Source organism: Salvia hispanica, chromosome 3 (assembly GCF_029641045.1).
Source record: "Salvia hispanica isolate PSC_SH4W2 chromosome 3, Shi_PSC_v1, whole genome shotgun sequence".
Lineage (NCBI taxonomy): Eukaryota > Viridiplantae > Streptophyta > Magnoliopsida > Lamiales > Lamiaceae > Salvia > Salvia hispanica.
This window is the reverse complement of record NC_142694.1, coordinates 52,869,422-52,882,434: the sequence shown is the minus strand read 5'-3', so window position 1 is coordinate 52,882,434 and position 13,013 is coordinate 52,869,422. Positions and strand designations below refer to the sequence as shown.

The window sequence follows — 13,013 nt, the reverse complement described above, 5'->3', positions numbered from 1 at the left end:
AAGGATAATAGTCATCGCAAATTGTTTTATTCGTATTAAAATCTAAAGTCATAAAAACGACTACATGAAAGGATAATAGTTATCGCAAATTGTTTTTATGGAAGGATGTTTGGACTTTGTAGTAATATTATCCGACTGTTTTTGATGAACATATTTTTGTTCATGTCGTGAATTACGGATGTATGCTTTTCGCAGTTAAATATTGGGATTCATATTAATGTAGCAAAGGAATGAAATAATCTATAATGTACAAAATGCTTGTTATAATGCAATTTTGGTCATAATGTACATAACAGTAGCCAAAATGCGTGATATGTATAAGATTCAAATGATTTACAAAATTGATCAAACAATGCATCATTAAATGCAGCAAGTGTTTATTGGTGACGAATCCATTGGGAATGACATAATGCACGAAATGTCCAAGATGATGAGTAATATAAATTTGTATGATATAATGCTCGAAATGCTCAAAAAAATGAGTAATGTAAATAAGCATGACATAATGCACGAAGTGCTCAGGATAATAAGTAATGTAAATAAAACTCCAAGAAACTGTAAAATAAATGAGATTGAGAAACAATGTACAAAATACATAAAAAAATAAAACACCAACTAAAATATCTGAAAACAATGTACGAAATACATAAAATGATGCAACACTGTACTCCTAATTGAAATTTGTAAGCAAATGATTAAAACTCAAAGTCTGGACAAAAACAAATTGAACTATACTTAACACTTCCTCTTTCCTTTACGCTTCTCATTGTCTTTGGCGGCATCTATGCCTGTTGGACAGGTTCTTGTATCATGATGGCACAACTCATCGCATGCCCTACATCTTCGAAGTGGTCTGGTCGCCTCCTTGATAGCCTTTTCCCTTTGAGAAATCATTCGGCTAGGCTTGTCACTACACGACCCCTTAGTTCTCACCACATCTGGAGGATGAACATCAACAGATTCTGGTCTTTCAATTCCATAATATTCTTCACACAATCTAGTCTTTTCTGATGAAGTCGACATTGGTGCTCCGGATTTGAGAGATTCTCCAACTTCTTTCATCCCATCTATAAAAGAACTCAATACCCCTGAATCTTTCTCGAACCTCCGCAGAAAACCATAAAACAATCCAATCGCTTCATTAGAAAGAGTGACACGGTCATCCACAATGGACCTCGTAGGTAAGGTGTCATCGATCACCCCATGGACTGCCTTAGCTAATGGAGTTTTCATCCATTTGCCCTCACAATATTGCGCTGGTATACATTGCAGCCCATTGTTCTTGAAGACCATAAAAAGATGGCTGCATGGATATCCTAGCCTACCAAGCAACTTACATTCACATGTGTAAGAATCCTCTTCCTTGTCGTGCCTCACACGATATGTGTTGCTGTACCGGTCCCTAACTTTGTATGAATCAAGCATTTCTGTAGAAGACAAGGACGCAATCCGACAGTGGAAATGGCCATCAACAATCTCTTCCTGTACCACTCTGAACATACTGTCTGTGTACAATTTTGCCACATGTCTCTCTATTGGCAAATCAGCCGCCCATATTGGAGTGTTAGTTGAATCCTCGTAGTCCAGTTTAGCTCTACCATTGCATTGAAATTCCAACGCATTGTTGAAATTCAAATAGAATTCGGCAATATTGGCAGTCGGCTTCAAGAAGTTTTTGTAGAAACTGTTCTCTGATTCTGATATTGATGTCATTCGTATCATCGAGCCAAGAGGGAAATATCTGAAATATGCAGGTATCCAAAGCTGACGGTACTCAAACAGTGTAGAGAACCAATCCACCTCTTCCAAGCAATACTGGTCCATGATTGTATTCCGCTTTTCTTCGAATTCTTCGGGTTCCAGAAGGTCAGACCACACACAGGCATTGAAGTCTTTCTTGAAATTTTCATCCTTCAGCAGCCTATTAGGCACCTTTACAGCCAATTTGTACATGATGTGCCACATGCACCACCTATGTCTAGTGCCTACAAGGATCTCCTCAATGGCTGATCGCATGCCCAAATCCTGGTCTGTTACTATCATCTTCGGTGCGACCCCCATGCACTCAATAAACTTTTGGAACAACCACGCAAAAGCGCCCGTCTTCTCATTGCAAACCAATCCAGCTGCAAAAGTTACTGGTTTGCCGTGGTTATCCTTGCCAGTAAATGGTGTAAAAATCATCCGGTACCTGTTACAAATTAGTAGAGTACATTATTATGAAATCAGCCGTATACTACGAAAAAAAAATAGATTACAAAAAGTTAGGGATCAATACATGTTGGTATTGTAGGTTGAGTCGAACGCCACAATATCACCAAACATCTGGTAGTTCCTCTTTGACAAACCATCGCACCAAAATAAAGCGACCAATTGATTACTCTCGTTGACTTCGTAATGATATGTGAAAGAGTCAGATAATTCCTTCTTCCTAGCCATATCATTCAACACCATTTGCACATCAAACCCATGCGCGTAGGCTTTCAAGTCTCGAGATGCATTACGGATATCACCAACAGTGCATCTAACATGTCCAAATCCACCAAGAACTTCTTTCAAAACCTTGAATGTCATAGTCGGCCCAATATTAGCCCTAGAACAGTCAAGTATGAATTTATGATGAACCTCATCCAATTTCCAATTGATTGACATGAAATGCTGATGATGAACCTCGACCATTGAATGGTTATGAACCTCATGAAACTGGTGGACGACGTAACCTGGATTGCCTCCTTCGGAGAAATACTTGAAAGATACCCCAGCTTTACACCCACATCTCTTCGATAATTTTCTGCGTTTCAAAGAGAACCCACTTCGTGCGTTAAGCTGATCTGATAGGTCATCGCAGTTCTTAAACCCTGCCCTGCTGCATACTACGTAATGCCATGTAGCAACATTGTCCACCTTCTTCAATCCTTGCTTTCGGGTGTCAAAACCAACAGCACGAGCATACACATTATAAAAAGCAACAGCAAAATCAAGTGATTTAAACCTTTGTCCAGCAAATGGCTTCAACTCTTGAGAGCATTCGGGTACAACCACAACTGTTAATAAAAAAAAGGAATAGGTCAGTTAAAACACAACACATTATATATACACAAGCGTACAAAATTGCATAACCTACTGCACAGCCGCACTACATTATGAACTCACTGCTTTTACATAACAGTTACAAAATGATGCATTACTGTTGTACATGAACTGCTATATGAAGCAAAATAAATATTACTACACAATGCATACATTAACGACTTCGTGGCGTACATCATTACTCTGTATTAGAACATTAACGAAAAGCAGTTGACGAAAACATAGATTACGCATAAAGTTCTTATACTACAACCTAGCCCAATGGATTGGAAAACCCTAGGGGAATGGATTCATCTCTGTGGTGAAGTTAGATTTATTAAATAAGAGGTTACTTTACCCTAGCCCCATAGCAATCTAAACCCTAGGAGAATGGATTCATCTCCCTGACCGGGGTGAAAGTTTTCTGTAATTAGTTTCAAATTCTACATCAACGTGATGCAAAGATGAAACAAACACGAAAAAAAAACCAAATGTGATCAAACACAAACCAATTACCCCAATCTATGAATATGAAGTTACGTTTTATGAAACAAGGGAAAAAAACCAACCAAAATTTAAAAAAAAATCGCCATATAAGATATCATGCTTCCCAAAAAAAAATACCTTCTTCCATCTTAGATAAAACCAGATGCTACTAACGATGGAGACGAAGATTTTCCTTGTTCGAATCAGAAATAATAGAGTAGTTCTTCTAAGAGACGCATACAATATTTTTCACGGTAGGAGTTTGATAAACATTGGAAAAAAATCTCATCAGAATAAATTAACGTGAATCATGGAATGAAAATAACTGAACATTTTTGTGTGTTCCAACCATACCCTTTTCGATATTTTAATGAATAAAATTAATTCCAAGTGGCTCATGTATCATCCATCAGATTACACCAAATCAAAGGGTGTAATTAGTTTTAAATTTTAACAGCTTTATATACATTAATCTGAATACATCCCTATATAGGGATGTGATCAAATGAAAACTATATATAATGAAAACTCAAAACTATTATCCCAGCCGCTAATTTTATCAGATCTGTGGTTAATATATCGTTCAATTCCTATGTCAACAAGAGTATATATTTTATCAATAGAGGGTAATTTTGTAACTTAATTTGATCAGCGGTTTATGCTTTCCTAATTAATCTCCCAATTTACAAACCGCAATTATTCACATCGCTGCTAATCTCCCACTTTCTAATCTGCAAATATTTACATCTTCGTCTGTTCAACATCGGAGTAATAACCGGCTGAATCTCATATTGCATAATACTCCGATCTGGCAGAATCACATATTGCATACAATCATTTTGCAAAATCTGTGTCAAAATAGTTTTCTATTATATGGAGGGTTCTGACGTTGATAAAGGTAATTTTATTTAGCGTAATCTGTGTTCAATTGAATTTTGATTTTTCATTTCCGGATGTTTGCTTTTAGTAAGTCGTAGCTTGAATCATTCGTGATTCATAATTTCTGCTTGTTGAAGTGTTTTTCATGTGTTGAAGATTTTTCATTTCCAGAATTTTGGTTTTCATTCGTGTTTGCTATTATATTGATCATGCGTTGACATGATATTTGTTGATCATGTGTTGATATTCGTTGTCTGTTGAACCTGTGTTGAAATGTTATGTTATTTTAGTTGATATGCCGTTGCAAGAGGTTGATTCTACGTTGATCCTATGTTGATCATACGTTGACATTTTCGTTGATTCTATATTGATGTTCATTGAGTTCATTTTTTTTTAATCTCTGTTGACATTAGGCTGCTTTGTGTAACAGTCTCAATCATTCCAGAATGTAGATCTGACTTGAAGCCTTATGTCGGCAAGCTTTTTGAATCAGTAGAAGATGGCATTTCCTTTTATGAAGAATATGCTAATGTTTGTAGGTTTGATACCCGTAAATTTGGTTTCAAATTGTCAAATGGTGTCAAAACATGGCAGACCCTTGTATGTAGCAGACAAGGTGAATTATTATCTGACAACGAAAATGAGGTTACTGTGTTGAAATTTTGTTGAACATGTACTGATATTCGTTTGCTATTACGTTGATCATGCGTTGACATGAAATTTGTTGATCCTGTGTTGATATTCGTTTTCCGTTGAACCTGTGTTGAATTGTGCTTTTTTTGTTGATATGTTGTTGCACGTGGTTGATGCTACGTTGATCCTACGTTCACATTTTCGTTGATTCTATATTGATGTTCATTGAGTTGGTTTTCTCATATTTGTTCCACCTTCTTCAACAGATTTACCCTTTCCTGCAAAAAGAACCATTTTCACAAATTCAACACAAAATCAGCAGAACGGAAATAAGCAACATAAATAAGTTGTTTTAACAAAATCAGAACAAAATTCGGGAATCAACTAAAAATATGGGTAGACAATGGACACAAATAAAAAAAAAATAAACAAAGAATCTCTATAAAATCAACAACGATTTTAGAATCAGCATAGAATCAACACGATTTCAATACAACAACGATTTTAGAACCAGTATAGCATCAATAAGTTTTCAACACAAAATTCAACAGCTGCGGAACAAAATAGTCAACACAATTTCATGGAAAAAAAACAACAGCAGAACAAAAGAGTCGACCATTTAGCACGAAATTCAATATCCACAAAGCTTCAATGTCATTTCAACACAAAATTCGACATCAACAAAGTGTCAAGGATTCAGCTGAAATTCAATAGCCACAAAGATTCAACGCCATTTCAACACAAATTTCAACAGGATTCAACTGCGTTGTGTCAACACAAAATTCAAGAAATTTTCTGGGGAATCAGAAAATCTAGGGTTTTTGCCTCCAAGAACAGAAAATCGTGTTGAGAACGCAGGGGAAAAGAGAAAATCTAGGCTTTCAACACAAAATTTAACATCAACACAGATTCAACGAGGCAGAAAATCTCACTTTTCGAGGACTCCGCCGGATGCTGCACTGGTATTTGCCTCCGAGAACTCATTGCGATTGTCGCCGCTGCTTCGATGCTGCTTCACAAATCACGTGAATAGTGGAAGAGAAAGAGGGTTGGAATGAGGGAGAAGAATTGAAGTGGTTTTAATTACGTGAATAGTGGAAGGAGAGAGAACGACGAAAAATGGGATTACATATGATTCAACGTATCATGAAAATGTCTTTTATATCCTCTATTGACAAATTTATAGAATTTATTGATATTTTCAAGTGAAATCATTATAATCGTTGATTACCAATATTTAGCGGCTAGGATTAAAGTTTTGAGTTTTCATTATATATAGGGTTTTTATATACTGACGCAATGGTATGGACTGCAATATACAACTGTATAAACAGCAAAATGTAAAACATCAATTAATACATAGAAATAAGTAAAAGAAACATAGTATTGCCATAAAATCATAGCCTATATATTCTACATAATTCCTTAAATCTACCCAAAAACAGAAATGGAACAATATGCACCCAAAAACTTCTCGTCAATCAAAATCATAAACTACTCTTCAACCAAAAAAAAAACTCGACAACTAATCATAATCAATATTGTACATAATCAAAACTCGTTGCAATTTGACAAAATCGACAAACAATCTATCACTGAATCTGACAATAATCCATAGCGCTTGAATAGCTCGTTGCAGATTGAAATAGTTGGTTGCAGAGAATTGCAGAGAAATCGTTGATTGCTGATGAATTGAGCTGATCGTGTGATTGAATAGCTTTTGAATTGAGATGAATTTAATGTAAGGAATTTCATACCGACATTTGGCCGGAGTTCGTCGGGGCATGCTGTCACACATGCAATTGGATCAAATGAGAAAACATGAGCCAAATTAGTTCAGATACAATTGACCGCAATATACAATTAGGTGAATAGCAGCGTGCAATACATGAATCAACATTTATTGCATACAAAAGTACGAAATATTTAAACATAGCATTGCCATAAAATCATAGGTCAATATTCTGCATTAAGCCTTATGAAATAAAACACTACACAACCATTTAACAAAATACAAGCCGAATTAGTTCAGATAATATGGACTGCAATATACAATTCAATAAACAACAAGATTTAATAAGCAAAACAACAATTAGTACATAGAAAATACATAAAACAGAAACATTGTATTGCCATATAATCATAGCTTACATATTATGTATAATTCCTTAAATCTACAGAAACAGAACAATACTCAACCAAAAGCTTCTCATCAATCAAAATCATAAACTACACTTCAACAAAAAAAAAACCTCACCAACCAATCATAATCAAAACAATTTGAACCTAAATAGAAAAACTCGCTACAATTTGACAAAATCAGCAAACAATCCATCACTGAATCAGACAATAATCCATAGCACGACAACACATAAAAAATCGATTGAGAATTGATAATCTAACAAAGCTCACCTTCTGGAAAAAAATCCAAGTCAAAGTTGATTTTCGATTCATCCATATTCGACCGAATTTGTGGTGCGATTGTAGAGAAATCGTTGATTGAAGAGGAATAGCTCAATTCTGATTGCAGAGGAATTGACGATTGCAGAAAAAGCAGCAATTGAATAGCTCGAATTTGTGGTATGATTGCAGAGAAATCAACGATTTTGGAGGAATCAGCGATTGAATAGACCGAATAGCTCAATTCTGGAGGAATCAAACTGAAATAAATTGAATCGATCAAGTGAATGAATAGCTCGAATTGAGAAGAATATTGCAGAATCAAGATTGAGATAAATTGAACCGATCATGTATTGAGATTAATCAAATTGAGATCAATTGAGATTGAGATTATATTTGCAGAATCAGCGATGAATTGAGATTAGTGGAGTTGAAAATAGTAAGAAAAGGGGCGTGAATTTTGTGTTTCCATAGTTGATGAGAAAAAAGGTTTCCTAATTTACCCTTCTTCATTTTAATTTGATTAAATAAAAATAAAATGAGCTGTCATGTGGCATCTTATCAACCATCCGATTTCTAGATCCTAGGGCTGATATTGGTGGTATGGTGTCATATTAAAAGGTGTTGTCATTTTAACACATCCCTATATATATATATATATAGGGTCCTGTTAGGTTGAGATTTTTGGGCCTAATTGAGAATTGAGATGCAATCTCAGCCACCCATTCACAATCTTCGCGCGATGTCAATAGCGTCTGGTTTATGTCAACAGGGGGGTATTTTTGCCATTTCAGTTCTAAAATGTTTCAGCTGTATTCAAAACACACCGCAAAACTCTCGAACATTTCTCTGAGTTCTCTCCCAAATTTCTTCAACAATTCTGCATCTTCTCTTCCCTTCGTCGCAAATCATCTCCTAATCTTAGACTTCGTTCAGTTTTCTACATCAATTAATTTCCAAAAATGAGGATCGAAGAAGTAGTTGAAGTTGAAGCACCGATTGTAGCCAGAAAAAGGCATTCCAAATCGGCGGTCGTTGAAGCGAATTCTTCAGGTTAAGAAATTGATTCAAATTTTAAGTATATTGCTTCGATTTTAGTGTATTAAAACAGATCTGGATTTGTTTTCTTCTGAATTCGATTTCTGCTGGTTTTTTATTGTTGATTAGCGATGGTAGAATCGGAAGAGAGGGAAATCAACAAGGCTGCTGGAAAAAACGAAAGAGAACATGCATCTGCTTCCAGTTAAGGATTTGTTAAAATTTTTAAGATTATTGACATTTCATACAATAGCTATTGACATAGTTATGATAATAGACTTGTGTTTTCTATAAACAGCATATACTTGTCATTGAGATGATATTGTATACTGTTGACATAGTGTATGCTTGTTTGGATTGTTGTTGACATTATAAACTTTAACAATTGATATAAAAGCAATAAGATAATTATGTTTGCTTTAAACATGATATACTTGTTATTGACATAGTGTATACTTATTAGAATCGTTGTTGACATAATCAAATTGACATAATAGTAACCAAATAATTGTGTTTGCTATATATGAGATATACTTGTTATTGACATTGATTTATTATGTACTTTATCTATTGACATAATTTTAAGAATATACACGCACTTGCTGTCGATAGGGTATACTTGTTATTGACATAGATTTATTATGTACTTTATCTATTGACATAATCGTAATAACATGCATGCACTTGTTGTCAACAGGGTATACTTCTTATTGACATGATATCGTGTATAATTGATATTGATTTATTCTGTTTGATTTTAAAATTTTTAAGATTATTGACATTTTATATACTAGCTATTGACATAGCTATAATAATATATTGTTGACAGTAGTAGTGTATGCTTGTTTGAATAGGTGTTGATATAATTATATTGACATAGTGTATGCTTGTTTGAATGGCTGTTAGGATGGCTGTAGAAAACATACAAATGTTTCTAGGTCATGTTGTTGCTCATGGACCTTTTAGGGAGGAACGGCTCCCCTGTTTTGGTGTTGGTCTTGGATGGCTCTTGTAAGTTTATCTAGCAGTCATTGTCTACTTAATTATTTCAAAAATGCTTTTCTTAAGAGATAATGTATGCGGTACAGTTGTTAGTTTCATGATAGTTGAATGATTTACCATCTTGTTCAGTGAAATAGGAACTTCTCTGATTTTGCTGTTTTTTTGCTAGGTTTATTACTAGTTTCTTTCTGGGTGCAATCCCTTGGTATATAGGAGCTTTTCTACTGCTATGTGTCCGTATGGATGACAGGGAGAAGCCTGGACTCATTGCATGTGGCATAGCTGTAAGTCTTTTCAATCTCTACTAGAATCTCCTCAAGTGTCAATTCATGGATGTTCCCAACAGTTAGGGTCTTAGGGATGATGTGTAATCATATTTTGGTGTTTTATGCCGGTTTTTTATCCAGTGGATTTTGTAATTTTATTGTCTCTGAATAAGTATCTGAGGTTTCTCTTGTCAATCAATACCCCCTCCCACCAGTCATCATATGTGTTTTGCTTCTTGATGAAATTGCTTGAGTTGATTAGCACTTGGAATCCAAACGACTTCACTTGAATCTGTGGCCGACAAGTTTCTTCATTTGTCCAAGACGTTCCTTCAAGACAAGCCTGATACTTTTGATCACTGGAAAACAATATCTGAATCAATAGTTATTGCTGAAAAAGAAAAGGAAGTTCTTGAAGATTTGACTGAATTTCCAACTTTTAAATTTGGACATTTCTTTGATGAAGTAAGTACATCATTTTGTTTACATATGTTTCTCTGAGTCGACATTAGATTACTCCTACAGTTTATATACTAACATTGTAGAACTAATTTACAAGCAGTATGCAGAAGAAAGAAACAAAGAAAATATCCCTACATCGTCGGTTATGATCCTAAAGGGGTGAGCCAATGAATCAGCCTCTCCTATCTCACCACCAGCTGCAAGCCCAATGGATGACGCACAAGTTGAAACGAACAAAGAAAAGCAACAGGAGAAAAGGAAAGAGAAAGTAGAGAATATTGTTAAAATAAAATAACTAAAGCTAAGATTAAATAGTATATTGTTTTTATAAAATGACTGAATTGTTGTTGACATGGCTTGAAAGTGTAGTTGACATTTGGTTATAATTGTTGTTGACATGATTTGTACGTGTTGTTGACATGACTTATAATTGTTGTTGACATGGTTTCTATGTGTAGTTGACATGGCTTATAATTGTTGTTGACATGGTTTCTATGTGTAGTTGACATGGCTTATAATTGTTGTTGACATGGTTCTATGTGTAGTTGACATGGCTTATAATTGTTGTTAACATGACTTATAATTGTTGTTAACATGGTTCTATGTGTAGTTCACATAGTATGTAATATAGTTGACATGGCTTGTACGTGTAGTTGACACGATATGTACCGTAGTTGACATGACTTGTATGTGCCGTTGACACAATATACACCATAGTTGACATAATTATATTAGTTGTTGACATGACTAGTATATATAGTTGAAATGATTTTTAATTGTAACTAACCTTAAAAACATGAATTATAATTGAGCATAATTAAATTATATATTTAAGTAATCTTAAATTATATGGCTACATCTCCATGTGTAAGTAATCTTAAATTATATAGTTGGATGGGTTTTAAAACTATTATTATGGATTCTGAAGTTTGAACTTAGCAGTTATATCAAATGTTAATCAATTCAACAAATTGTATTGAAATGTCAACAACCTATAACCAAATGTCAACAGCTTGTATAAAGTGTCAACAACTCAGAAAATAAATATTATAATTAATAAAAAAAATTATAAGATAGATGTCAGTAGAGAGCAGAATCAAATATCAACAAATAATAAGATAATGTCAATAACTTTTAGTATATGTTAACAACTAAAAAACAACTCTGATTGTTGTTGACATGGCTTGTACGTGTAGATGACATGACTTATAATTGTTGTTGACATGGTTTCTATGTATAGTTGACATGACTTGTACGTGTAGTTGACATAGTATGTAACATAGTTGACATGGTTTGTACGTGTAGTAGACACGATATGTATCGTAGTTGACATGACTTGTATGTACCGTTGACACGATATGCACCATAGTTGACATAATTATATTAGTTGTTGACATGACTAGTATATATAGTTGACATGATTTTTAATTGTAATTAACATTAAAAACATGAATTGTAATTGTAATTACCCCTCCAGGCAAGACTGGGGCAGCCTGGACGCCCTCATCAGCGAGTAGCACGGAGGCAAGTCTGACTCCAACTTGTATTGAAATGTCAACAACTTATAACCAAATGTCAACAACTTGTATAAAGTGTGTACAACTCGATAAACAAATCTTAAAATTAAAAAAATCAAAATCATACAATTGATGTCAATAGAGAGCAAAATCAAATATCAACAACGGGTCTTGTTAGGTTGAGATTTTTTAGCTTGATAGAGAATTGAGATGCATTTTCAGCCACTCATTCACAATTTTCGCGCAATGTCTACTACTCAAACATTATGTCAACTAGGGGGCATAATTGTCATTTTCGCGATGTCAACTACGGAGACATTATGTCAACTACGATGTCAACAACAAATGTTATTTATGGGAACCAACGATGTCAACAACAAATGTTATTTATGTCAACTATTATGTCAACAACAACATTTTACAAATAATTAATGTCAACAACGAATATTTTCATGTCAACGACCTATATTATTTATGTCAACAACAACGTTTTACATATAATTCATGTCAACAACAATGTTTACATATAATTCATGTCGTTGAAGCCGGATTTGACTGCAGAACAATACGACAACGATCCAAGGGCTTTTGCTGCGAAGTCCACTATACGCTCCCTCACAGCTGCTTTAGACTTGTTAAATGTCACCTTCCCATAAAATAGCACCTGTTTTAATTTTCAATCAATCAATCAATCTCAAGTGCAGTTAGCATGTTATGCAGCATTGCAATCTTCAGCTAAGTTATTCGAGCTTTATACTACACAACCGCGCTTGAAAAAAAAGAACCACACACAAGATTTTATGAATTATAAGATCAAGAACTGATGTATGAGATTCACAATGTACCTGATGGTGGAAAAAGGCTTCCAATACATGGAATGTTGATGAATAGTTGATCTTATTAGCTATATACAGAGCCTTAGAAGTTGCAAATGAATTATCATGGTAACTGCAATCCAATCAGATTCATCTCTCAAATTATGCAAATTGCATAAGCAAACAATCATAAATTGGAATAACAAATCCTACAACATAATGGGAAAATATGTAAACAAACTGAAACAGATAATGTCAACTAGCATATCTTAATTGATCCACACCAGCACCAAAATCTCAGACATCATATCATGGACTCTCAACCCTATCCATAACACCTTCCTCCACCAACAAACACCACAGCAGAGGTTGTTCAGACAGGGGAGGTTGCATTTTGCATACAACTATTTTGTATATCAACAAAATGTCAACAAAGAGTATAGCTA

At 34.5% G+C, this 13,013-nt stretch overlaps 1 protein-coding gene across 1 annotated transcript; it reads right to left on the bottom strand.

The window, feature by feature from the left end:
• Positions 1–735: 735 nt before the first annotated feature.
• Positions 736–3,703, bottom strand: LOC125220373 (protein FAR1-RELATED SEQUENCE 5-like). Its single transcript, XM_089066701.1, has 3 exons — positions 3,694–3,703; positions 2,279–3,044; positions 736–2,191 (listed from the first exon to the last, which is right to left on the bottom strand). The coding sequence occupies exons 1-3, from the start codon at positions 3,701–3,703 to the stop codon at positions 736–738; spliced, it is 2,232 nt and encodes a 743-aa protein (XP_088922827.1).
• Positions 3,704–13,013: the final 9,310 nt, after the last annotated feature.

Excerpts from the sequence above, each read along its gene's own strand:
- LOC125220373 (XM_089066701.1), bottom strand. Across the intron at positions 2,192-2,278 it reads TCAACCTACAATACCAACAT|GTACCGGATGATTTTTACAC; the intron begins GTATTGATCCCT and ends AATTTGTAACAG.